Here is a 26,378-nt window from a genome sequence, read left to right as displayed (position 1 = left end):
CTGCCTCCCTGTACTTTTCAGGTGAACTGCTTCATTGCTTATTCCTAGCATCTTCAGACTGTGTGTGCAGCCAGACCCTCCTTATTTTCTCCCACTGTAATCATCGAGTAAGGGTCTCTTGTTGATGCATGCAGATAATGGGGACAGAATCTCCACTTAGGGAGGGTTTACCTATCAGCTTAGAAGAATTAGCAGACAAGGACGGAATGAAAAGAAAGGGAGTATAAAAAAAAAAAACCCTCTGGGAACAGAGAGGTGGACAGCTAGTTTTATGGGGGAGGAGGATGCTGTTTGTCCAACCTGTGAGGCACAGGTGAGCCAGATGTATTCTCAGTGTTGGAATTGGAAGTCTCAGAACCTGGTAACTGTAAGGATGCTTTTGAGTGTGCAGAACAAAATCCTCCACCAAGACTTACTTAAACAGTGAGATCTCCTACTTAGATAATAGGAAACCAGAAGGTGGCCAGACTCCAGGATTCAGTGGATCAGTGCTGAAACACAGTTATCTTTGTCCACCAACTGACTCCTGGCATGATTTGCAAGGTTATCTCTAGCAGCAATGAAGTGGATATGCTTCCTGGTCAAGTCCAATTGGAGAGAGAGTGTCTTACCTTGTGATTCTCCGTTAGGGTGAAGAAAACTTTTCCTAGGAGCAATCCTGTTATGGTTCATTGGCTCGAATTGAGTCCCACACTTTTCCTGAACTAATAGCTGGCAGTCTGGGTGACATTACATCAGCTGAAGTGGAATGGATTTGGGAAAGCAACCACCGTACCCAATACAGGGTCAAATTTTCCAAGACAGACCTAAGCATAATCACAGTGAATAAGCCAGTGCTGTGGTGGTGTCTAGCTAGAGAATTAGCATGTAGAGTTGCCAGATTTAGAAAATAATATAGGACAGCCAGTTAAATGTGAATCTCAGATAAACCATGGCTACTGTTTTAGTACAAGTATGTCCTATGCAATATTTGCTGGCCTGTGTGTCCTGGTGTTTAGTACAGACCAAAATGGTCAGGTAAATGTTTAGAAATGGGACATCAGAAAAGATTGCAGGGGCGTATAAAGTGCTAGAGACTTAGAACCAAGGTCAGATCTGAGTCCTGCCTTACTTGTGTGAGGTCAGTGAGGTCAGTTTAAAAGGAGAGGAAGGCTGGGACACTTTACCTCCACACCTGCCTTGCTCCTGTGGCTTGGATCCTGGAGACAGAGTGATTGCATATCCTCTCTGCGAGGTCCTCATTGACCTGTCCTGCTTTCGCTTTCCAGGGTCCCGATCGCTGTGGGCAGGCCTTGCTACAGATTGGGATCAACATGATGGCACTGCCCGGAGGCCGCCACCTGGACTCCATGCCCCTGCCAGGGCAGCGGTAAGTTCTACAGTGGTTCTGAGGGCCAGGCCTGCACCCATCTGGACTCTGGCTGAGGCAAGCCTCAGAATCTTGAGGCTACAGGTGGCCCCATCTCTCCAAGCATGGTCTGTGGAGGAGACCTAGGTTGTGGCATTGGGTATGCTGCATTTAATCAGTTAATATGGCTAGGACTGGGCTTTAGGTCAGACAAGAATCAGGGCCATTCCATCCCCCCAGGAGCTGCAGTGTAATGTGGAGGAAGACAATGGAACAAAGAATTGAGAGGGGTGTGCTGCTAAGAAAGAGACTGCATAGAAGTCTCCTGATCTCTCTTGGTCATGGGACTGGAGCCACTGGGGGTCTTTGGGATTGGTGCAGGTCCTCCTGAGCTTTTTGCGAGTGTAAGTCCAGAGGTCTTCTCTTCCCCTAAGTCACCAAGGAGAGAATCACCCTAAGCTGATCTTTGATGCCTGAGTTGTACAGGGTGGGGAGTGGGAAGGAGGCCCCCACTGAGCAGCAGGTGAAGCAAATAATGGGAGAAGAGCTTTGGAGCTTTTAGCTTAAAGAAGAAAACTGAGGACCACAAGTGGTGTATACATACAGCTGAAGGATGTGGATAATCTGTAGATTTAACTTGATTCATCCTGCAGGCAAGAAGCAGAGCCCAGATCCATGTTGCCCAAGTGTACTAGTTTGCCAGGGACTGCTCTGATTTTGACAAGAAAGTCTTGTGTCCCTGGAAACCCTCCAGTCCCAGGCAAGCATGGACAGTTGGTCACCCTAAGGTAGGGTCGGCCCACAGAGGAAAATTGCAACCTCAGAGTGAGCAGGGCTTCTGCTTAGCCTTGTTTTTCTTTGAGACATTATGATGGGATTGTTTTGAGATGACAGAATTGGAGTGGTCTTTATGAGAATTGAACTCGTGGTTTTGTTTTGTAATGTTTTGTTTTACATATTAAATGTATATTGAAATCTTACATTCACCCCCACCTCTGGATTACCAGCGGTATCTGTTTACTCCATCCTTCATTTTCATACTGCTTATTTGGATTGTGAGTGTTTTATTTTGTGTATATATTGCTTTTAAAATTGAGAAAAAATTATGAACTATTTATGGGTTATCCTCTGTAAAGGTACTGGTCTTCTCCCCCAAAAAGATCATCATAAAGAGATTTAAAGGGTGGACATTGTGATATAGCAGGTTAAACTGCCACTTGGGACACTGGCATCCCAGTTTGAGTCCTGGATCCTAGCTGCTGATCAAGCTTCCTGTCATTTTGCCTAGGAGGAGGGGCAGAGAGCAGAAGATGATGGCTCAAGTACTTGGTTTCAGGGCCAGTATGTGACACAATGGGTTAAGTCACTGCCTGTGATGTTAGTATCACATATTGGAGTGCCAATTCAAGTTCTGGCTGCTTCACTTCTAACCCAGCTCCCTGATAATGCACCTGGAAAATCAGCAGATAATGGCCAAAATTCCTGAGCTCCTGCCACCCTTGTGGGAGACCAGATGGAGTTCCAGGCTCCTAGCTTCAGTCTGGCCCAGCCATGAATATTGCAAGCATTTGGGGAGTAAACCAGTAGATGGAAGAGCTTTCTCTCTCTGTCTTCTCTTTTTTCTATCACTCCACCATTCAAATAAATAAATAAAGCAGCCTTTGAGATGGAGTTTGGAGATAGATGGTTGTTTGGCAGCACCTGTGGGGTCAGCACCATAGAAGGGAGAGGAAGGGAGGAGGCCTGGGTAGAAGGTGAAGCCGAGCTGGGATGCTGAACTTTGACAGCCTCAGCTGACCTCATAGAGAGCTTTGGAATTAGAGTCGTTGTTCATTGTCCAAAATGTCCAGGGCCTTTATACCCTGTCTTTGGAATAAGTTAAGCACTTTTGATTAAGGTGTAGGTGTTGTAGCACAGTGGGTTATGCTGCCACTCGGGATGCTGACATCCATATAGAAGTGGCAGTTCAAGTTTAGGCTCCTCTGCTTCCAATCCAGCTCCCTGCTAATGCTTCCAGGAGGCGGCAGATGATGGCTCAAGGGAGACATGGGAGACCCAGATGGAGTTTCTGACTTTGACCTGATGGGTGCGGATGCAGCTAGCGACAGGCAGCCTCCTGGGTTGCCACTGCCCCACCTAGGAGACGTCCAGCTCTCCTGAGCCATGGAGGCCAGTGCAGGCAAGTCTGTCACGAAGTAGATAATGGCTTGCATGTGTGCACTTCTGGTCTGTGGCTGGTTTTATGCTACTGGGTCATTTTCTATGACTGTGGTGAAATGTGCAGACTGTAATTGTCAATGGGATAATTGGACATTTTTTTCTGTTGTTCAAGCTGAGCTGAAGGCCAATCAAAACTAGAATCAAATTCCCTCCCTTCTCCCATTTCCCAAGAGAAATCCACAGAAATACAGGGTGTGACCTTGAAAAGGCAGAGGGCCATGATTCAGTAGTTATTTTTAAGAAGAGAGGTGGAATTGAAATTCTTACATAGTGCCGGGAACTGGGATCATGGAGGCATTGAATATTGTGGATGGAAATTTTCTTAGAGCTTATCGGTGCTGTCCTTTGGTGGTAACATGGGGAAACTGAGGCCCAGAAAGAGAGAGTAGAAGTGTCACAATATTCTGCAGGCCCCTTTCCCCTATTTAGTGCCCTGTCTTTCCTGAGCTGTGTTTTGTGAGCTCCTTCTATCCATCCCCTAGCAGGTCAGTGTAGAGGCTCTGTGCCCTCCCCCCAGTGCAGGTCTCATGTAGGAAATGTCTGGAGTAGAGAGACACACTTAGTTCATTCACCGCTTATTCAAATGATCTGTATTTTGGATTGAGAACTTACTTTAGGCCAGACCTGGGTAGTCCAACAGTGAATTATGTATATGCCATCTTTTTCTCTCAATGATCAATGCCCTGTGGGCTAAATGGATACCTGATTCAAGTTTGTGCTTCTGATTGTGATGAGAATGCACACAGTAGGGACTTGCTAGGTGATAGTTGGATAAATAACTGTTTAATAAATCTTTGAGGGATGAATAACAAACCCTTGGCTGGGAGTCTCAGGTGAGTGTGAGAAATTAAACGGCTTAATTTTATTCTTTTCTCCAAGCCATTCTTCTCTGTCTAGAAAGCTATTCTCATTTTTTTTTGGTAGAAAACTGCAATTTGTCGAGACAGGATAAGATAGAGCTTTAAATTGATTAAGTGTTCTGTCTGAGTGGGAGCCAAAGATTTAATTGGTTGAAAGAGAGAACTTGAAGATTCATTTTTTTCTTCTAAAGAATTACTCGGAAATATTTTTTGTCTTTAAGATCACTGGAAAGAAAAGCCTGTGGTTTTATCATCAAATCTCTTGCAGGAGAGCCCAGTGTAACAGAGAGCATGGGTTAGGAGCCAAGGGCCAGTCTTCCGCTATGCTGTGTGTCCTTGGGCAATCCTCTTCCTCTCTGAGCTTGAGTTTCCTTATTTAGAATGAGGCAATGGACCAAAGACCTCTGGGGTCCTTCCAGCTTTCACATTCTAGGAGCCTGTGAGTGAATTTTGGATGGCCTTCTTGCTTTGCTGGACAAAAAGTCTGAGTTTAGTGCCACAGGTCTGGGAAAGCAATTGCTGTTTAAAACAAGGTCTTCTCATTCCTTCCTACGAAATGTGCAAAAGGGTCCAATGTTTGCCTTGTAGCCGGGGTGGAAATTGCAAGGCATGCTGGTTTGGGAGCCCTTATAGCTTGGGAGTGTGTGTCCTGTTTGGTTTTATGGAAGCCACTTGATGTGGCCAGGATGATTGTTCTAAGGGACATGGGGTATGCTGCTTTGATGGAATGTAATGCAGATAGATCTACAGATCCCCGCACTCCACCATGCTTCGGGATTTGATTTGACACAGCCATTTTCACCGTTGCCTCCTACTCTGGCTCCACTTAGCACTTGCCATTTGCCCAGTGTGTGATTCCAAGCTTCCACTGCTGTGCACGTGGTGTTGCTTTTGACTGAAACTTTATCCTCTTCCGATTCTGCTGTTTTTCCTGGTGAACTTGAGGGCATCCTATGGGGATTGGCTTGGGAAACCTACTGGGATACCCTAGCTTGGGTTAAGTAATCCTTCTCTGTGCTCCCATAATCCTTTCTGTTAACATTGAAATGTTAAATGTAGCACAGTGAGCCATAATTGTTTGTTTGCTGAACTGTACTCAGCAAATGTTTTGGAGTCCATTACGAAGTGTTGTTGGCGTATAAAGCACTCCTTTGCAGAGAACTCACCATTTTATATAACAGGAGGAATGGAATCAGACAGAAAAGTATGAATTCCAGACTTTGAAGGCTTTATAAGTCTTAAAAATAGTTATTTGTTTGAGAGGGAGAGGGGAAAAATGAGGGGAAGAGAGCTCCTATCCATTGTTTCTCTCCCCAGATGTCTTTAACAGTCAGGGCTGGGCCAGGGCAGAAGCCAGCAATGGGAAACGCAATCCAAATTTCCCATGTGGGATGCATGGACCCAATTACGTGAGCCATCATTCATTGTCTTACAGGGACAGCATTAGTGGGAAGCTGGAGTTAGGAGTGTGTGGAAAAATCGAGGGACCCCTATGTGAGATGCAGGTATCTAAACAACCAGGCTACCTGTTAGCTCCTTGAAGACTTTTTAGTTGAAGTTTCATTCCAAGTAAAAAGAAATTAAAACAAACAAGGAAAGTAGACATAGATTTCTACTTAGGGAACACTGGATGCCAGTCCAGCAGGATAACCTGGGGATGGAGAACTGGTGCCAGTAGCTGGGAGCCAGGCATGTGTCTGCTGAGCTGGGAAAATTGTTCCCACTGGCATCCAAAGGGTTAGGCACAGTGACACTCCCCCAGCAATGAGTTTTAAAGAATGAAGTGGTCAATCCAGGAGGCAAGGTGCAGTGACAGGGAGGAGAGACACCAAGGTGGGCAGAGTCCAGAGACGGTCACTTCCTGCTGTTCACCATTCATATGGGCTCCCTGGCTCCTCAGCCCTGGTGCATGTGCATGATGATGATGAGGATAATGGATCTGCAGTTTGTCCTGAATTTTAATAACACCAATCCTGCTCTCTCTCAGAAAGGCATGAGGCAAGAGTTTGAAAAATGACCAGACACAGCCTCATTTTCAAATGATCACAGCTTTAAAAAAGCAGTAGTGTGTCATACAAGGCAGTCTTCATAGTGGAGAGAGTCCAGCTTCAGATGTACAGGTCTGAATATCAGCTAAGTTGCTAAAGACTGCCAAAAAGCAGAGCAGTCATGGTCAAGAGCAAGGTTCTGGTATCATATTGCCTGGATGTTTGTTTCTACTTATCCATGTTTCAGTATGAAAACCTCATAGGATTTTTTTTTCAAGCATTAATGTAATGAGCACTGAAATTTAGCTTTATTATCATTGTAAGCAGTGAGGCCTTTGACAAATTATGCAGTGCCTCCAAGCCTCAATTTCTACTCCTGTAAAATGGGAATGTAGTATGCAACCATCAAACCGCTACGAGAGTTGGAGCAGAGGGACCTTGGTACCCAGCAGGTGCTCTATGTTTGGTAATCCTCCCTCTCTGTTGTGTAGGTAGTTAATGCCCTCTGACTTTTGAGCAGTCCTGGAGAAATATTCTATGGAGAACATTATTTCATAGTGCAGTCCTTTGGAATGAGACTTGGCTACTCTCTTCTCTCAGCCCTACTCCACCCTGGATAATTCCAGTATTTAAAAAAACACAAAAAACGAAAACCATGTCATCCGGCCAGTAGCGTGGCATGTGGAGACGATTGTGGTTGCAGCTGGCTCTGTGTTTGCAGTCTGCCAGACTCCAGAAAGTCCAGATTTGGGGGCTTGGCCACCTCATTCCAGATGTCCAGGAAAGCCTCCATCAGAGAGCAGTGACAGGCACCTTGGGGAGGAGGCATCTGTTGGGAGCCAGGTAGGGCTCCTGGGAGCCCTGTCTCTGTCTGAGATGCGCTCCTTGCTCCCCAGGCCCAAGAGGCCCTCTTTATTAGCATCAGGTTCAGGTTCCAGCTCATCATGAAGAAGGAGGAAATCCAGTGACCCAGTCCTGGCCCCTGGCCCCCCTGGTTCTTTGGCCAGAGACCCTACAGGCTCCCAATTGGTGGTTTTAAACCATGAAGGGAATGTGACTCATTTCCAGTCCCTCTGCCTTGACCTCAATTGTTGGTTCCTTGCCTCATTGTGAGTGATAAGACCAGCCAACTGTTCTTGCAAAGCAAAGATTGCCTGTGCAGTGGGATGGCAGCTTGAAGTTCATCAATGAGGACAGGTGAACCCCTGAGAACAGGGAGGCGGGCAGGGGAGGGGCATCCCCCACCACACAGCCCAGTGGCCCTATTTAACCAGACATCTTATGCTGGGTTAATCAGCAAATCCAATAGGAGGGGTGGAGCCCAGAGAACCAGAGAGCTAATGACAGAGAGTCAGACGAGCTATGCAATTATGGGAAGTTCAGCACTAATGCAGTCCAAAACCTTAATGAGCCATAGTCCGTAGACTCAAGCATTGAGAAGAGCAGCTCATTATGTGGCGGCACAGTGACCGTGGCTGGGATTTGGTGGCCTTGTGATGAGGCTATGTGGGGTTCACCATGGCTGTTCTCCCTGGGAAGCTTGGGCCCTATTTGGGGCACCTCTCTGCAGGGCCTGGGCCCCACTTCCGATGTGGCCTTGTGTACCTCACAAGTGCCTCACGACAGAAGCCAAGTGAAACAGAAGCTGGCTGTTCCTGGAAGTCTTTCCTATGCTGGCCAGTGCAGACCCCCCAGGAGTCCACTCTGGTCCTGCCCTCCCTGCTCCCCATAGCTCCTCTTCACCCTCCAAGATCTGCATGTCTTCTTGCCCCATGCCACTGCCTTTTTCAGGCTTCTGTCCTCTCTCTCCATTTTATGACCATCATCTCACAACAGGGCACCCTCTGGTCTAGTATTAAACCCTGCTCTGGTCTATTTTCTACAGATGATTTGCATAATTAGCTCACTGTCCGCCTCTTAAATGCTTTCAGTGGCTCCAAATTACCTTCAGGATTGAATCTAAATTCCTAATCATGGCATTGGATCAGGTGGTCCCTATCTCGCTTTGGACTCCTTCCTGGCCACACATGCACAGGCCCCTGATGCACTGGGCCCGTGAACTTCTTGTCATATGACTGCTTGTGTGTCTCCAGGCCTTGGCACATGGTGCCCCTTGTATATGGAAGTCCTTTTGCCCTTGTCATCCTAGCCATCTGCTGTCCTCTAAGGACCAGGGCAAATGTCATTTCCTTTGTGTAAATATTCCCAGGCAGAGTCAGGCCCTCAGTCTTCTGTGATCCCAAACTGTCCTGCTCATGGCTTCTTGACAGCGTGTGATGTTTGTTGATAAAAGCTGAGACTCTGGACTCTGGGGGACTGAGTTTGAGTAATGGCTCCCCAACTTGCACACCACGTGACTTCTCCAGCAGAGGCTTCCTCATCCCCGAACAGGAGTGGCAATTGTCCTTTTAGGATTAGAGGAGATAAAATGTTTGGAGGATTACAACCCCTCCTGGTTCCATGCTGGAACTCAACACATTAGCTACTGTTGTTCCATTTACCAGATTGGTGGTTGGTGTCTTGGCGGAGCTCCATGAGGGCTGAGTTTTCTCCTGTTCACCTTTGTAGCCTCAGCTCTTGGAACAGGCTCGTGCTAGCACACCCACCGAACACGTGTGGAGGTCAAGCTCCGGGCCTGGCCTCTCCATGTGCTGCTGTAGGAGTTGCAGGTATAGGCCACGTCTCCTGGCCCCTGCATTTGAGGGTTTTTTTGAAGGACAGAGCTGCCAGGGCAGCCCAAGGTGGAGGATATTTTGTCTCTGCAGTCTTCCCACAAGTGAAATTGGAAAATCCTTTGTCTGAGCCTGAGGCTTGCAAGTAGAACAAGGGCTTGCTGGGGGAAACAGGTCCACCCTCCGGGTTCCGGGGGCCGATGTCAGTTTCTGGAACCTTGCAGATGGTATTGTAACTAGCTCTTGGAAACTCTCTAGTGGTGATTTCTTTACCCTCACCTGCATGTCACAGAACCACACCGAGGTCTCAGGATAGCAAGGGAGTCATTAGACCTGAGACTCTCCCAAACGTTCCACTTTGGCAAATAAAAGTATTCTTCTTTAAGTAAGGAGAACAGAATAGGAATGAAAAAGTTCACTGCTTTCCTTTAAAAAAATTACTTATTTATGGGAAAGCAAGGGAGAGTGAGTGAGCTCCCTTCCACTGGTTTATTCCCCAAATGCCCTTTATAGCTAGGGCTTCATCCAGGTCTCCCACCTGGATGGCAGGAACCCAATCACTTAAACCATCAGCTGCTGCCTCCCTGGGCCTGCATGGGCAGGAATCTGGAGTCAGGAGCCAGAGTCAGATACAAACTTAAGTGCTCCAATGTGGTTGCAGGCTTCCTAACGTTATCTTAACCAGCAGGCCAAATACCTGCCCTGCTAAATGTGTTTTGGTGTGCACATCAGATCCCATGTTACCACCACAAAGACTGAGGATAAACAGTAGGACTAGCCAGACTCCCACATGTGAGGCTGCATTTACAGTATGTAACCGATCATGCTGAGCCTGGTGTTTGAACAGAGCACAGCCTTTTCATCAGACAGTTCACTGTAGGAACACAGCATCTACAGTCCAATGAGCTGGGCTCAGAGCCAAACTTGGCCACATATAAGCTGTGTGATCCTAGCTAGGTTACCCACTCTTTCCAAGCTATAGTTTCCTTATCTGTAAAAATAAAATCCCAGGTGTACCCTCCTCACAGGGTCTTTGAGAACTGTGACAACATGTTAAAGTGGTCCACTGGACAGTTGCACAGGGTGCATCTTCAGTAAATGTTCCTGTAATGAGTACAGATTCTATCTCCCTCGGATCTCACAATCCAATGAGACCAATAGCACAGGTTATCACCACCCCATTTGATAGATTTTTTAAAAAGACTTATTTATTTATTTGAAAGCCAGAGTTACACACAGAGAGAGAGGGAAAAGCAGAGAGAGAGGTCTTCCATCCGATGGTTCACTCCCAGTTGGCCGCAAGGGCTAGAGCTGTGCCAATCTGAAGCCAGGAGCCAGGAGCTTCTTCCACGTCTCCCAAGCGGGTGCAGGGCCCCAAGTTGGGCCATCTTCTACTGCTTTCTCAGGCCACAGCAGAGAGCTTCTGGCCAGGGATGCCGGTGCTTCTGGCCAGGGTGTTAACCCTGCTGTGCCACAGTGCCAGCCCCTGGTAGATGTTTAAACTTAATTCAATTCCATAAACGTATCTTCATGTGTCAGGTCCAGTGCCAGGGGAAGCATGCTGGCTTTGCATATAGTCTAGAGGATAAAGCAGACATTTACAAGGAAGCAATTGGGATGGGGTATGACAGGTTTAAGAGAGGGTGCTATAGACCCCTAGTAAACGTGAGATGTGAACTCATCTAGGAATAGAAGGCACCTTCAGAGGAGACATTAAAGCCAAGACTTCAAGGATGCATGTGGGTCAGCAAGATGAAGAGGAAGTGGGGAAAGTGATCAGCTTGCAAGGAAGGTGAGAGGCTGCAAGTCCCAGCAGGGGGACTGGAAGACCTCGGTGAAGCTGGGCCAGTGTTTGGAAATGAGGGGACCGTGAATAGGTCAGGAAACTGAGGCTCAGGTGGCACTTGTCTTGTGCACAGGCACGCAGCTTTTGAGAGGTAAGAGTGGGAGGAGTGATGGTTCTTCATCAGATCTTCTTGCTGCTACTGTCCTCATACTGATGCTCATACGTACACTGGCAATGCGCCCACTCCTACACACCCTTTTAAGGGATTAGATGTAAGGCATTCATGATTTCATGAAAAGCCAGGTGGTGTTAATGTTGTTTCCCCTCAATCAGAGTCCATTTAAAATGCCAGAGTTTGAGAGTTAACAAGATGGGGTTCTGAAGCTGGCGCCACGGCTCACTAGGCTAATCCTTTGCCTGTGGTGCCGGCACCCTGGGTTCTAGTCCCGGTTGGGGTGCCGGATTCTGCCCCGGTTGCTCCTCTTCCAGTCCAGCTCTCTGCTGTGGCCCAAGAAGGCAGTGGAGGATGCCCAAGGTCCTTGGGCTCTGCACCCACATGGGAGACCAGGAGAAGCACCTGGCTCCTGGCTTTGGATTAGCGCAGCACGCCGGCCGTAGCAGCCATTTGGGAGGTGAACCAATGGAGGGAAGACCTTTCTCTCTGTCTCTCTCTCTCTCTCTCACTGTCTAACTCTGCCTGTCAATAAAAACAAAACAAAACAAAAAAACCAAGATGGGGTTCTGAGTCAAGGGAGAGGAGGCAGCTCTGTGTACAGATTGGCTCATTTGGGCTAGAAGCAGTTGCCTGCAGCCACATTCAGTGTTGTTGGGTTTCTGAGTAGAGATGACTGGGAGCACTGTTAGAATGCTGGACAGACTCAAGAGTGGTGAGAGCTTAGGCGTTGGAGTCAAGTGGACCTGGGTGGAAGTTTTGACACTATCATTGACTAGTTGTAAGCACCTCTCTCAGCCTTGGTTTTTCCTTCTCTGTAAAATGGGAATCATTTAAGTTTGATATCATATGTGCAAGTACTTTGTATGTGTCTTGTACACAGATGGTACTCAATAAATAGTTTCTCTTATAGCACGCTTGGGACTGTGTTACATTAAAAAATGATTTGTTAGAGTAGTCAAATCTCTGCTCTACCCTGTAACCCTCCTATGGATTGAGAGCAAGCCCAGCCTAGAGAAATGGATGCAGCAAAATGACAGTAGTGCCGTGGTCCATACCCCCTTACTCCTAGCATTGGCTTTAAGATGTGTTGGTGGGCCATGTTTCCATTTCCCAGCACTCTTAGGGTTATCCAAAAACGTGAGGTCCTCTCTCTTCCCTGTTATCTGAACAGTTACATTAATAAGAATTGATGTAGAACACATATACCAAACATAACATTATGTGGTAGAGTGAACATTGAAAATTGAGATTTCTGAGTAATGTTAATCTGAAACTTCCTTCTACTGCCACAGCTTAAAGCAGGTCATGGCATGGAGATGGGAGAGAGTTCAGAGAAGCACAGAAGAAAATTGACCATTCCTCAAGTAAAAGGTGGATAAAGGTTCTATTTTTAGAAGCCATTGAAGGGAAGATAATATCCTTAATGTGTCTGATATTGCACAGGAGGTCTGCACCAACTTGGCAACAGGGTTGCTGTGAACTGGTTAAGTGTGGTAGGCTCTCTGTTTAAATGTGACCTTGGAGCCTGATGCACAGAAAGTCCTCTGTGAATGAACATGAGATTTAGAAGGGGATCGGAAGCAGGACAATGAAAACATTGGAAAATATTAAGATTGGTACAGTCATATTTCCTTTAGTCACACTTGGCTGGGGCCCTTCCAGACCCTTTGCAGAGGGGTTAGAAGTTAATACACTGATCGCACTGTAAATTATTTATAGCTCGTTGCATAAATAATTATGCTTAAATTAACTGTTTGGTAAATAGTTTATAGTCCAGTGCATAGCAGAGGTTATGTCACTCTATTGCTCTATGTGTTGGCTTTAGAAAGCACTCAGTGAAAGAATCTTCCAGATTGCATTATAGAGAGGTGTGTGGGCTGAGTGGACCCAGCTGACACCTGGTGGTACTCAGAAAAACCCCAAGTGCTTACAACAGCCTCCATGGCCACATGTGAACGGGTCTGATCCCTTTCTGAGCTCACCATCTACCAGGGCTTTCCCTGATCACTTTGCTGCAGCCAGTCATCCCTGATCTGTCTCAAACAAACCAGGCATGCTCTTGCCCAGCCCTAACCGTTCCCTCCTCTAGGACTGCTCAGTACCCACATTGCAACATGGCTAATTCTGTTACCTCCTGAAAATACTGGCCCAGGTCCTACCTTCAATGATACTACACTACACTGACGACTTATATAAAACAGTAATTACCTCCCTGCTTCCCGCATGAGCAATCTTGGTCCCTCTTACTCTACCTCTACTTGTTACTAGAAGCAGTCTGCTTTTAACATCATATATTTCTAAATTTATTATATTGATTATTATTGTTTGTTCACCCTGCTCCAGTGGCCCCTCCACAGAGGCAAAGATGTTGATTTGTTTTGCTCATTGATGGATCCCAAGCAGCTAGAATAGTTCCTGACACATTGGAGGCATTAAGTAAATATTTATTGAATGAGTGAATGAATATTTAGAGTGGGACTTATGAGAGTATGTGGGCTACACACTCTACATGGATGCTGGGAATGCCTGGGAGTTTTTGGAATGAAGTTCTAAGACAGAGGGACTGGAATTCTCTTTTTTTTAGAAAAGATTTATTTTATTTATTTGAAAGGTAGAGTTACAGAGAGAGAGAGAGAGAGAGGTGTTCCTTCCACTGGTTCAATCCCCAAATGTCCACAATGGCCAGGGGCCGGGCCAGGCCGAAGCTAGGAGCTTCTTCCAGGTATCACATGTGGGTGGCAGGGGCCCAAGCACTTGAACCATCTTCCACTGCTTTCTTGGTTGCATCGGAAGGGAGCTAGATCAGAAATGTAACAACTGGGACTCACCCAGATGAGTTGCTGGCGCCACAGGCCATGGCTTAACCCACTATGCCACAACACTGGGCCTAGGACTGGAATTCTTGAGAAAAAGAGCTGGTGGTTCTGTTGGACTCACCCTATCTCAATCTGTCTTCTCACTTTGTTCCTCCTACCCATTTAGTGCTCACATTAAAATCTGGATATCCTCTTTGGCTATTCCTTCTCAGTCATCATCTGTGTGAATCAGTGTCCAGGGCTTGTTAATTTTAGCTTCCCAATTATTCATGAAGGATTCTTGACCAACATCACTTCTGCCCTCAGAACTCAGGATTCCTTCTCTCTTTGCACTTGACAGCACTTTGGATGAATAGAAAATACTTGGCTCACACTTTATTTCCTTGAGAGTTTTAAATCAACAACTCTATATTTTTTTCTGGTATAAAATATTTTCTCAGAAATAATCTAATAATAGCATAATTTTCTGTCCCTTATCCACAAGCACTTATTTCTAGATCTTCAAAGGACTCCTTCCCTCCCTTTTTCTTTTCCTGTCTGTCTCCTTTCTTTTCTGACTTTGTTTTCTCTTATCCATAATCTTACTAAGTAATGTCTTATGTGTTTGTTTTCATGTATGAAGTATGTCCTTTGTATATATAGTTTTAACAATTTTTTAAAAATGTTACTTAATTTACTTGAAAGGCAGAGCTACATACACAGGGGGAGAGACAGAGAAAGAAAGATCTTCCATCCACTGGTAATCCCCAAATGTCTACAGCATCTGGGACTGGGCTAGGCCAGAGCTAGGGTCCAGGAATTTTATCCAGATCTCCCATGTGGGTGGCAGGAACCCAGGTCCTTGGGCCATCATCTGCTGCCTCCCAGGCAGATGAGCAAGAAGCTAGATCAGAAGTGGAAGGGTGGCACGATCCTAGGTCTTTTAATGTGGGGTGCAGTGTCCTACACACTGACTCGACTTGCTGTGTTACAACTTGCTGTGCCCCCAAATATGCACTTTAAAATCCTTTTTCCTCCACAAGAAAGTTTTCCCATATAATTTTTAGTATTTATTTTATTCCTGTGCTTTGATTCTTTTCCACAGTAACTTTTACTGTGTGAATGTTGGCTCATCTTTAATATTTGTGATTTTCTATTAAATTCTTTTTTATCTTGTTTTTTCATTTAAATTCTTAAAAATTTTTACTTTTGACTTCTTAAGATATTATGTGTTTTTGTAGAGGCTTTGCTTCTAAAATGATTTTTCTTCTTTTAATTTGGATCATTTCTGGGGTTAGGACAATTTCCTTCCTGAGAATTTATGCTTCTCTTCTATGTCTTATGTCATTTTCTTAAGATTTTTAAACTTATTTTGAAATAGTAAGTTATGATTTTATCTGTTTCATAAGTGCATTTTCCTGGCCTTTGCTCATTGAAGGGCTATGTTTCTGCTCTTTATTTTCCTTTAAAAATAGCTATGTGTGGGATAATATTGCAACAATTTTTTATTGTTCATTTTTAAGTGAAATTAGCTTTCATGAACTTTTAGAGGAACACAGGATTCAAGAAAGCTCTTCTGGCTTCCTAGAGCTCCACTGACTTTTGTTTTTGTCCAGAGACCAAACAAATGGTGAGCTATTTTCTGAGAGTTCTTAGCTCTGCTTCCTTCCCTCACATTGATCTAAATATCTCTGTCTTTTACCTCTGTTGAACCTGTCCTACCCAATTCTGATTCTACTCCCAGAAGTTTAATGTGGTACTTGGTTATAGAAGAGGTTCCTGCTGGGCCAGGTTTGGGAATTCACAGTAGACACCTTGTGCTCACCTGCTGTTAAAGAGACCAGCACCCTTCTACTTTCAACTACTATTCTCAAATTTTCATACTGTGCTTTCTGGTAAATACCCAGTTTTGGGGTTCTCCTTTCTCATGTTGTCAGAAGCCACCCTATTACTTCCTTCTTCTTGTCATAAAGTGATACCGAACAGGTCCCACAGTTGTTGAGGTTTGTCTCCACTTGCTTGTGTTTTGTGGCTTCTGGAGATACCTTGTCATTCAGTTTTGTTGTAAATGCTACTCAGGGAGTTTCATTATCTGGTTGCTCTGTCAGTATTTGTGTGGAGACCTGTAGACATTAAAAACTAAGCTGCCATCACTGTCATCTTCCTAGAAATTTCCCTCATCTTGCTCACGTTTAAGTAAGAAAGTTAAGATGATATAGTTGTTTTATTAAAATTTCTCTGCTGGTGGGTCACAACCTCCCAGTGTCCTCCCTGACTGGTCAGCGTTGGCCTCGGACCTAAGTGCGATGTGCGAGCTAGACAGGGCGTGGGGAGTAGCCGCTGAGCGGGGTATGAGGAGCCAGGGAGCCCGGAGCTAACTGGTCTGCTCTGTTTGTTCTTCCCACTGTGTGTTTGCTGCTGGATGAAAGAGGAGGGATCTGTACAAACAATGTCTAAAAATAAGTTATTTTCAGCTCATTCTTAAAGAAAACCAGATTGTGATTTCCCCATTCTGCTGTTTCCATCCTCACTTCTGAGACTGTCACTCGGGAAGGTGGCTCCTGCAAGTGAATGCCCTGGAGCAGGTCTGCTCTGAAAGCAGCAGTGCCCCTGGGGCCTGCCATTCTTCATTTTCCTCTCCTCTCTCTCTCTCTTTTTTTTAAGATTTATTTTATTTATTTGAAAGACAGAGTTACAGAGAGAGGTAGAGACACACACAGAGAGAGAGAGAGAGTTCTTCCATCCACTGGTTCACTACCCAAATGGCTGCAACTGCCAGAGCTGAGCTTATCTGGAGCTAGGAGCCAGGAGCCAGGAGCTTCCTCCAGGTCTCCGATGCAGGTGCAGGGGCCCAAGGACCTGGGCCATCTTCTACTGCTTTCCCAGGCCACAGCAGAGAGCTAGATTAGAAATGGAGTGGCCGGGACTCGAACCAGCACCCGTATCATATGCCAGCACTGCAAGTCAGGGCTTTAGCCCACTGCACAACAGCACCAGCCACTCTCCCAGAGTTTAGACAGTCAGTGACTCACAAATTCCTTCATCTTGCTGTTTCTCAGAACGGCCCTTGAAGCCCCTGCGTGGGAATGTGGTCCTGGTCTCCCTGGATCAAGGCTGTTTCTCTACTCCTCTCATTCCCCCCTCACCTTTACTTTTTTCTTTTAGAAAAGGGTGGGGGTTGGGGGGGGGGCAAACAGGTTAAGAGCAAACTTTGGAATCCAGGAGGTCAAGGTTTCAATATCAATGTTACCACCCTTTACCTGGGTGGTTTTATTTCTCTGTATTTCAGTTTCCTCATCTATAAAATGGAGATACCAATAATACTAAGGTTAGAAAAAAGGCCTGGGAAGTAAATTAAATAATTGATATAAAGTATGCAGCATGGTTCCCAACACATGGAATGTGTTCAGCAAATGCTAGCCACCATTGTATTTAGAGTTATTATTGAGGGTATCAAAATGTTGATATGGGAACGGGCAGCAAGGGGAACTGTTCCCTTGTATCATGCAGTGTGCTAGGCCCATCCCATTCACCAATTAATCAATACTTCCTTCAACTCTGTGTAGAGGGTTCTGTTATTTCTATTTTACAGTGGTATAAATCAAGGCTCAAAGAAGTGAAGAAATTTACTTTGAAGACTACTAATTTATGTTGTTAAAGTCAGGGTACTGAGTGACTACAAGAGGGCAGAGACTTCTGGGTATTCCTAATAATTCTGTTTCTTTATCTGGTTCTGGGCACATGGATGTATTGACTTTCTGAAAATTTATCAAACTGCATTTTTTGTTATCATTCGTTCACTTTAATGTGCATATATTACATTTCAATACATATATATCATTTCAAAATTTTCAGGAAAAGAAAAAATAATGAAACAGCAGTTTGTCTAAAGACATACAGGTTATGGGAAGCAAGCTAGGTCTTTGTACCTCCAGGTGGCCACACGCAAGCTTTGTTGGCTTGTGCTTGGATTAGGTCCTCTTTTGCTTATGGCCCTTAGACTATAGGCTGCTCCATCCTGAGGAAGATCTGGCTCAAGGCCTGTTTGTCCAGGTGAATAAGGAGGGAGCATAGTGACCATTAGCCAAGCAGAGGGCCTCTGAGGAAGGGCTCATGGCAACCAAGCACTGAAGGCACAGGTACAAGAGGCCTACTTGGGATTCAGCCATTGTGGACTGGAGAAAAATATCACTGGGGTTTGCCCTGTTCCTTTCCCCTAAGAGAACACTTTGTTCCTGCCAGCCCAACTAGGGTCCCCTTCCTTTCTTTCCTCTCCCAGGTTCTTGGAGAAGGGGTCTAATGGTTGCTCTTTAGCCAGTTTTTGCCTGCCCATTCTCTGCAGCATAGGCTTTCTAGGTCTTCCTCCCATGAGACTCACTACACAAAGCTGGAGAGACAGCCAGGTTTGACTTGTGCTTTGGGTTGGGGAAGAAGCAAGGGAAGTGAACCTCTTCCTGGAGGGAAGAGAAATTCATTTGGATTCCCCTATCTACTCTGTATTTTAGAACTCAACTTTGCAATTTTAGGATAGTCTTAGTTTTACATAAAGTTGCAAAGATAGTACAGGATGTTCCTGTAGACCCCTCATCCAATTTCCCCACTGCTTTTGTCACAGCTGAGGAATCAGCATTGGTCCGTTGCAGTTACTTGAGATATTACCGCTAATATCTCAGGATATCATTTGAATTTCTTTGGTTTTTCAGTGAATAGCCCTTTTCTTTCTCAGGATTCCACCTGGTTTGTCACATTACATGCAGTCATCACTTCTTAGTCTCCTCCTGTCTAGGACAGTTTCTCAGTCTCCCCTTGTGTTTGATGACCTCAGACAGCTTTGCAGAGGATCGACCAGGTATTTTATAGATGATTCCTTAGTTTGCGTTCATCTGATTTTTTTTTCCATGATGAGACTGAAGTTATGTCTTTTGGAGGATGAATGCCAGGGAGGAGGTGGGCTTCTTATCATCCTGTAACCAGGATGCATGTTGTGAACATGACTTCTCTTTGGTGAGGTTAACCTCGAGCACTTAGTTAAGGTGGTGTCTTCCAGGTTTCTCCTTTGTGAAGTTACTTTATCTGTTCTCTTTTGATATTCTCTTCCTGGACAGTGGGACGCTAAGTGTAGCCCATGCCCCACTGTTTTTAATCATCAAGTTTATATGGCATTAAGACCCATAAACACACACATACTCAGCTGAGTATTTGAGCATGTAGGGAAACAAAAACTGACACCCACACATGCAGATACAAGCATCCAGATAAAATAGACGGACACCCACTCAGATGAATTGTTCACAAACACAGACATAGCCACAAAAACACAGATCCTGGAGAATTCAGTAGTTTTGTTTTCTACTTCTTCTAGCTGAGTGAGGAATCAAGTAGGATTTTAATTAACACAGATTCTGAAATTTCGCTTTCATTCTAATTTTTTAAAGATCTTGAGGAGCAAAGAGTGTTGATGCCTCCTGTGTGCATTGGGGGTGGAGGGCTAGACAAAAATATGAGTTTGAGATCTAAGCGGATGTGTCAGGATGAGCCCAGGCCTGGGGCATTTGGTGGCCCTGACACCCCTTTTCTTGTTTCCTAGCTCTTCCATGACTGCAGGGCTGAGATGGCTCTTTCTCCTGCAGGCCAGAGGTCAGAGGGTCCAAGTGTCTCTTTTCAGAGAGTCCCAGATCTCTTCCTCAGGGCAGTGTGCGGAGAGCTGACCCTGTGCCCAGGCACTCGGGTTTCTGCTGTGTCAGGTGCTTTTCTAGGTGTTGTGGTGTCGCCTACCAGCCCTCAGTCACCACTGCTGTTGCTGTGCTTTGCCTCTCTGACAGCTTGTTAGAGCTTGCACCGTAAATACCCTGCTGCTGCTCTGGCTTCTCAAGACCAGAGCCCTGTTCTGTCTTTCTGATTGCCTTCCTTGCAGCTCCTGCTCTTCCAGAATGTACAGCTGGAGTCCAAAGGATTTGCCCATTGTCCCACTGAGTGCCCCACTCTGGAACATGCTCCCATTTTCCTGACGTGCACAAACCCTACCCAGCTGCACAGCCTCCTCTTCCAAGCACCTTGCCCTGCTCTCCAGCTGGAAGGGATGGCTCTCTCCTTTGAATTCCCAGAAGACTTTTACTCTAAGGAATGACACCAACTCATCACTGCCTAGTGGTTTGTGCACTTGCATTTTAGGGAAGAATCTTTTGGTCTAAGCAATAGAAATCAACTCTTGGATTTATCTCCTCACTCCCCGAATGATCCTGTGGTTTTCACAGAACAACTGAAGTCACTATCCTTAACGTGACTCACGTGTGGTAACTTCAGTCTCTGTGACTTGGTTCTAAGTGTCACAGTTTGAGAGAAGGAATTGAATTAGTGAAGTTTGGTTCAGGCCATTGGTGCCCCCCCCCCACGCCCCCCAGCTGCCACCCAGTTCAACCACCAATTGTAACCCAGAAGTTTTACACTGCTCAGACAAGACCACCAGGGGCACTCATAGAATCCGAAGGAGGGGCTTTTCTCAAAAAAGAGGGAAAAGCTGAAGCCAGAGCAGCCACATAAGGAGTAGCTTGTGTGAGTTGTCTCTGCTATTGACAGAGGAGGGAGGAAGGGGTGCTGGGAAGACAAAGTAGCAGACATCCACTGCAAAGTGTTTATGGAGCGAATGAGTCACTTGGTGAATGACTAGTACATCTATTGCCTCTTTAGAGCCCTGGGTCAGATTGTTTCCCAGGTGTGCATCCCTAGAACACAACCACAATATGCATTTCCAGCTTTTATATTCCTTTATTAATCATGTCAGCCTCGGGTGCTCCCTGGGTAGCTTGAGTGAGGAGGAAAGCATATGAAATCTCTATGGGTACAGAAGTTTAGCAATAAATGCCTGGCATTTGATCACTCATGCCTTGGTGTGTATTAACTGAGTAACTGATCCATGTTGGGCACATACATCAGATGCATGGGACTGGCCCTCCCGGGACTTGAGAGTTCAGACAAATATCAGCTGCGAAAGAGTGTTATTAGTGCACCAGTGGATGCTGCAGGGACCCAGGGGAGGTACTGAGGCACTCGGCTGAGGCTTTCTAGAGCAAGTAATAGTAGAGCTAGGTCTTGCAGAGTGAATAGGAGCTTGCCAATTAGGAAGAAGGAAAGGGGATTTTAGGCTGAGAGTATTTTAAGTATATTCAAGGCTACCAGGGACTGTGAAAGAGGGTGGTGTGGTTGGGAAATCGATAGGTGTAGTGTGCCTGAAGTGTAGAGAGTGTGTTTGTGACAGGGACACTAAGAATGGGGAGAAGGTGGAGAATGGAGATATGTGGGGAGACTGGGCGCAGATTATGGAAGTTTCTTATCTTATGCTCTGGAGTTTTTACTTAATCAGGGAGTAATGGCCTGGGGAATGTGGGGAGGGGAGGCACTGAGGTATTTGAGCAGAGGAACAACCCATTTCAGAATCTAGGTAGAAAGCCCTAATACCCTGTCTGGAAAATATGAAGCATTGCTGCTTAAGCGAATATGTCCACATGAACTGAATACAGTTCTACTCTTGGAGATCTGTGTTACTGGTTTGAGATATTGACACGAAAGGGCATGTATGTATGAGAATGTTTTACTGCTGCATTATTGATAGCAAGAATTGGAAACAAAATGAATACCCAACAATGGAAAAAATTATCTGATAATTTGGTATATATGAAAACTGAACAAGTTTTAGAATTGGCAATAATGTTTTAGAATCCTGTTGACTTGGAGGGATTTTTGTGTTAAGTAAGAAGATCAAAGTGCGGCTAGGTGTGTATATATTATGGTCATATTTCTAAAACAATCAGTGGGTCAGAAAACTCTATATATGCATATATTCTTACATATAAATCTGTGTAAGAATATGAGTGTGGGGAAAAATATGAACTGACTCCTCCTAGGTCACCATGAGTCAACTGGGGGCGGGGCTGTGCAATGACAGGAGAGTGATAATAAGGTGTGAAGACTAGCAGTGGTCTACAGTGTACATGTGGCTCAGTTCTGCCCCAGAGAAGCTAAATATGAGTTCATAAAGGTAGAATAGGAAGCAGAATGCTGTGATTTCATATTTTAGGCGATTTTCCTCTCCCTCTTTTCTGTATCTGTGTCTATATGCATATGCATAGACCCAAACATGTAGATATGTGTTTATGCAAATTCTGTAAGAAAATATAATAGCCTCATGAAAGATGAATGAGACAGAAAGATCTTTGGTGAGTTTTTGCTTTTAACAGTTTAAAATAGGCAATTTCCTATTAGACAAACACACGTGTGATTTCCATGGCTAGATATTATATGCCACCTGGTTAAAAAAATTACATCTGAAGCTTTATACCCAAACAACTGCATCTTTCAGAAAGTCCTGCTCCTTCTCATTAAATATCCATAAGCATGAAGACATGACTTTAACCTTGATGGTTGTAGTATGCCTTTACTGCTTCAATTCTACTTGATAGCTTTGCTTCACCAGGTGGGCCTCATTGGTGCCCTAGGCTGTAGTGACCCAGAATAAAAGTGAAGTCCTCACCTTGTGCTTTGCAGGCCTGTGGGCTCCACCTCCCTGCCCACATTGCTTCTACCTCTTCTCCCATCCTGGCTGAATTCTCCTTGGGATTCCTCACACATCTCCAGGTCACTTCACTGCCCCAGAGCTTTTGAATTTGCCATTCCCTCTCCCTGGAACAAATGCTCACTGGATATCCTCCTGGCTCGATTCCTCACCTCTTTCACATCTTGCTCAAAATGTCCCTTTCTCTGTGAGCCTCCCTGGACCCACTTTTTTAAACTGCAATGCCTGTTGCCCCTTCCATCCCTGATACATTCTAGATGTCTTCTCTATTCTTTTCCTTCCTAACACTCACTGCCGCCAACATATTGCTACCTTGTTGGTTTATTTTGAAAATTGATGGTCCTGGCTGGCACCACGGCTCAATAGGCTAATCCTCCACCTAGCAGTGCCGGCACACCGGGTTTTAGTCCCGGTCGGGGCGCCGGATTCTGTCCCGGTTGCCCCTCTTCCAGGCCAGCCCTCTGCTATGGCCCGGGAGTACAGTGGAGGATGGCCCAAATACTTGAGCCCTGCACCCCATGGGAGACCAGGATAAGTACCTGGCTCCTGGCTTCGGATCAGTGTGGCGCGGCCGCAGCACGTTGGCCAAGGTGGCCATTGGAGGGTGAACCAACGGCAAAGGAAGACCTTTCTCTCTCTCTCTCTCTCTCTCTCTCTCTGTCCACTCTGCCTGTCAAAAAAAAAAAAAAAAAAAAAGAAAAAAAAAAAAGAAAATTGATGGTCTTCTTACTAAATCTAACTTTTACAAGGGAAAGGATTATCTGTTTGCTGTCACAGCCCAGATCTTCAAGCTATACTTGGCACATTGTAGAGCCTGCAGGCCTATTTGTAGAATGATTGAGTAAGTTGATGGCAGGTGGAGAATGGTTTGAGGGATGTAGGATTAGCCACAGAAAGACTCTTTGGAAGGCTCTATTACTAGCCAGAGACAACGAGGCTTGAGCTCAGCCTTCATAGTTAATTGCGTATGTCCTCTGTTATAAAATGGTGCTGAAACCTCTTATTGGCTTTTAACTTCTCATTCATTTGTCTTGATTCTTAAGGCAGAGTCAAGGCTCCTTGGGAATGGAGGCTAGACATCTCCATCTCTGTTTTTCCCCGCAGAGCCTGGCACTTATGTGATACTAAACTAAGGCTCTTGACAGATGTCCAATGCTTCAATAATTATCTGCTATTATTGGCTTTTATTTGACTAAGGGGATTTTAGAGTGATTTTTATTTGATTAAGATCTCAGGAACTAATCTATGTTCTCATGGTGTTATACTAAATAGAGTTAAATTTATTCCATTATAAAAGTGACATCTATACTCACTGTAGGAAATTTGGAAATTAGTAGAAAGTTGAAAAAATTAAAGACTTCAGTTTTACAACTCAAAGAGCCTTTAGCATTTAGATGTCTTTATATATTTTTTCTAGACAGAGCTATTTAACATTCTTGTAATGGTTGTGTATGCAGTTACATTTTGCATACTGCTTTCCTTGTTTTACATACACATTTTTATTTGCTATAAAATTCTGGAAAGCATTATTTTAAATACATGTATACTATATAACCACATTGCTATGCCAGAGCTCACTTAATGTGTTATTTGATAATTTGGGCTATTTCCATTTCACCCTTATTGTACGGATCATCTGCTGTTCTGTCAGACTTCATGGCTTGTTATTTATTAGTCTGATCACTTATCCTCAAAACTTCTCCACCTCCGTCTTACTATCTCTAAAACAAAGATGAGAAAATTGAGAGAATTAAGGTTCATGAATGGAAGAAGCAGTGTTGAGTGCGTATAGTAGATGCTTAGGAAACACCAGATGGACTGGAATTGGAGCCCTTGGAAACTGTGGGGTACTAATGGTCTTCCTGGCACTGTTCCCTGGTTGCAGGCTGCACCTGATGCAGGTGGACTCAGTCCAGCGCTGGATGGAGGACCTGAAGCTCATGACCGAGTGCGAGTGCATGTGCGTCCTGCAGGCAAAGCCCATCAGCCTGGAGGAGGACGCACAGGGCGACCTCATCCTGGCAGGTGGCCCTAGCCTTGGGGACCCCCTGCAGTTGCTGCTCAAGCGGGGCTGGGTCATCAGCACTGAACTGCGCAGAATCGGGCAGAAGTTGGCCCAAGACCGCTGGGCTCGTGTGCACAGCATGAGCGTGCGTCTCACCTGCCATGCCCGCTCCATGGTCAGCGAGTACACTGCTGCTAGCAGGAGTTCCTCACAGGAAATGAGCCAGGTCAGCTGCCCCGGGATGGAGGTGGGTGGGTGCTGGGAGTAGGGGTGCCTTGGATGGAGAAGAGTGGGTCTGGACTGCATTGAGTCTGAACCTTTGCTGCCCCAGGGCTTCCCTCCCTCCCTCTTTGGTAAAGGAGGGGAGAAAGACTATTAGAATCTGAACTGATTTTCTACCAAGTGCTTGTGCTGGGTGTTCTTACACATTTGATTTAACCTGTGCAGCCTGAGAGGCAGACACCACCACTGTGCTAAGCTGCTAATGGTTAAATACACCAACTTTGAGGTAAGACTGCCTAGGTCCAACTGTCAGCTCTGCCTTGTGACCTTGACAATATACTTAACTTCTTTCTGTCCTGTACCTTGATCCTAGTGGGTATAATAATAGTATTTGTTTCATAGACTTATTGTGAGGACTGAGTTTTTACATATAAACTAAAGCAGTTGATTAATATGTATTACAATTGTCCTCTGCATTTTGTTGATTAGGACACAGAGCTTCAAGAGGCTCACTAGCTTGCCCGAAGGGATGCACTGGATGGTGCGAGCAGCTTCAACCCAAGATTCTCTGATTACACAGCCCATGACTTTGAACTTTCTTCTCAAAGCTCAAAGTGTTACCTCATGCACTTTCCAACTGAGTGCTTTTGCTCTTTGCTTCAAACTTGTCCTTGGTCCATTTTGCAGACAATGAACTTCTAGTGGTGCTTCAAAGCCCAGCTTAAGTAGCCTGTATTTCCTGAAGCATCCCAGATCCCCTGGCACAAGGAATTGCTCAGTTTTCTCCTGATGGGTTTCCAAAAGAGCTACAGTGATCTCTTGCCACCACATCACTTGGGGATCTAGTTTATGATATGCTTGTTCCCCGAGTCAGAGTACTTGGTTTCTCATCTTTGTGTCCCAGAACAGCCGGTGCAGCAGTTGGTCCTCACCAACGCTATGGAATCGAGAACAACTGCTGTGTTTTTCTGCAGGTTGAGAAGCTGTTAATGGAGAAGTGCTCGGAGCTCTCGGCCATCACGGAGAGGTACGTCCGGGGCCAGGGCCTCCCTGCATCTGCCAGCCCATCTTTCAGCCCAGGATGGAGCTGCTGCCTTCTCTCGGAAACAGAATGGGGAGATGTGATGGCAGGGGCACCTAGAGGTTTCTTCTCTGACTTTTTCCGAAAGCTTGGATAATTTGTTTGGAATTTTTTATCCTACTTTTTGGTCTCAGGGAAAAAATGAGAAGCAGAGGGGAGCCTGGGGTATAGGAAGAAAGATTTTTTGAGAAGTTGGTAACAAGGGTAAGATTTCCCACAACTTTCAGAGACCTGCCCCCTGCCCAAGTCAAGGCAAGGGGAGAGCAGACCGTTGCACCCTTCCATAAACACAAATGCTCAGAGACACTCACTGGCTCCTGCACAGATAAACACACCCTTGCACAATCACAGAAATTCACACCCCTTCCTGCATTTGACATGTATAAACATACCTCTGTTCACACTCAGATATATACACACGCTCCCTGTCATGTGTACACACCTCCAAGTGTCTGTTGACAGCATTCCCAGCCCCATGTCCTGGAGGCAAAACCTGGAGCTTGGCATCGCCTGGGGCTCCCAGGGGGCTTTGGCTTGCCTTGCCTAGGTGGGACATTCTCAGGCCCCAGGGGTAAACATGAGCCTGATTCCCCTCTGTTCTTCCTGCCCAGAGAAAATCCTCAAGACTGCTTTCTGCACATTGTAGGCAGCCATTTC

The 26,378-nt window shown here is 45.5% G+C and overlaps 1 protein-coding gene across 1 annotated transcript in view; it reads left to right on the top strand.

Moving 5' to 3' along the window:
• Positions 1 to 26,378, top strand: part of INSC (INSC spindle orientation adaptor protein) — a 122,389-nt gene that overhangs the window by 31,190 nt on the left and 64,821 nt on the right. Inside the window, exons 2-4 of the mRNA XM_062198103.1 lie at positions 1,269 to 1,369; positions 24,299 to 24,644; positions 25,615 to 25,667. Of these exons, the coding sequence (XP_062054087.1) occupies positions 1,269 to 1,369; positions 24,299 to 24,644; positions 25,615 to 25,667 (500 nt within the window). The remainder of the gene's footprint in view (positions 1 to 1,268; positions 1,370 to 24,298; positions 24,645 to 25,614; positions 25,668 to 26,378) is intronic.

Source organism: Lepus europaeus, chromosome 7, assembly GCF_033115175.1.
Source record: "Lepus europaeus isolate LE1 chromosome 7, mLepTim1.pri, whole genome shotgun sequence".
In the NCBI taxonomy this organism is placed as follows: domain Eukaryota; kingdom Metazoa; phylum Chordata; class Mammalia; order Lagomorpha; family Leporidae; genus Lepus; species Lepus europaeus.
The sequence above is the reverse complement of the archived record's forward strand: the minus strand, read 5'-3'. Positions and strand labels throughout refer to the sequence as shown.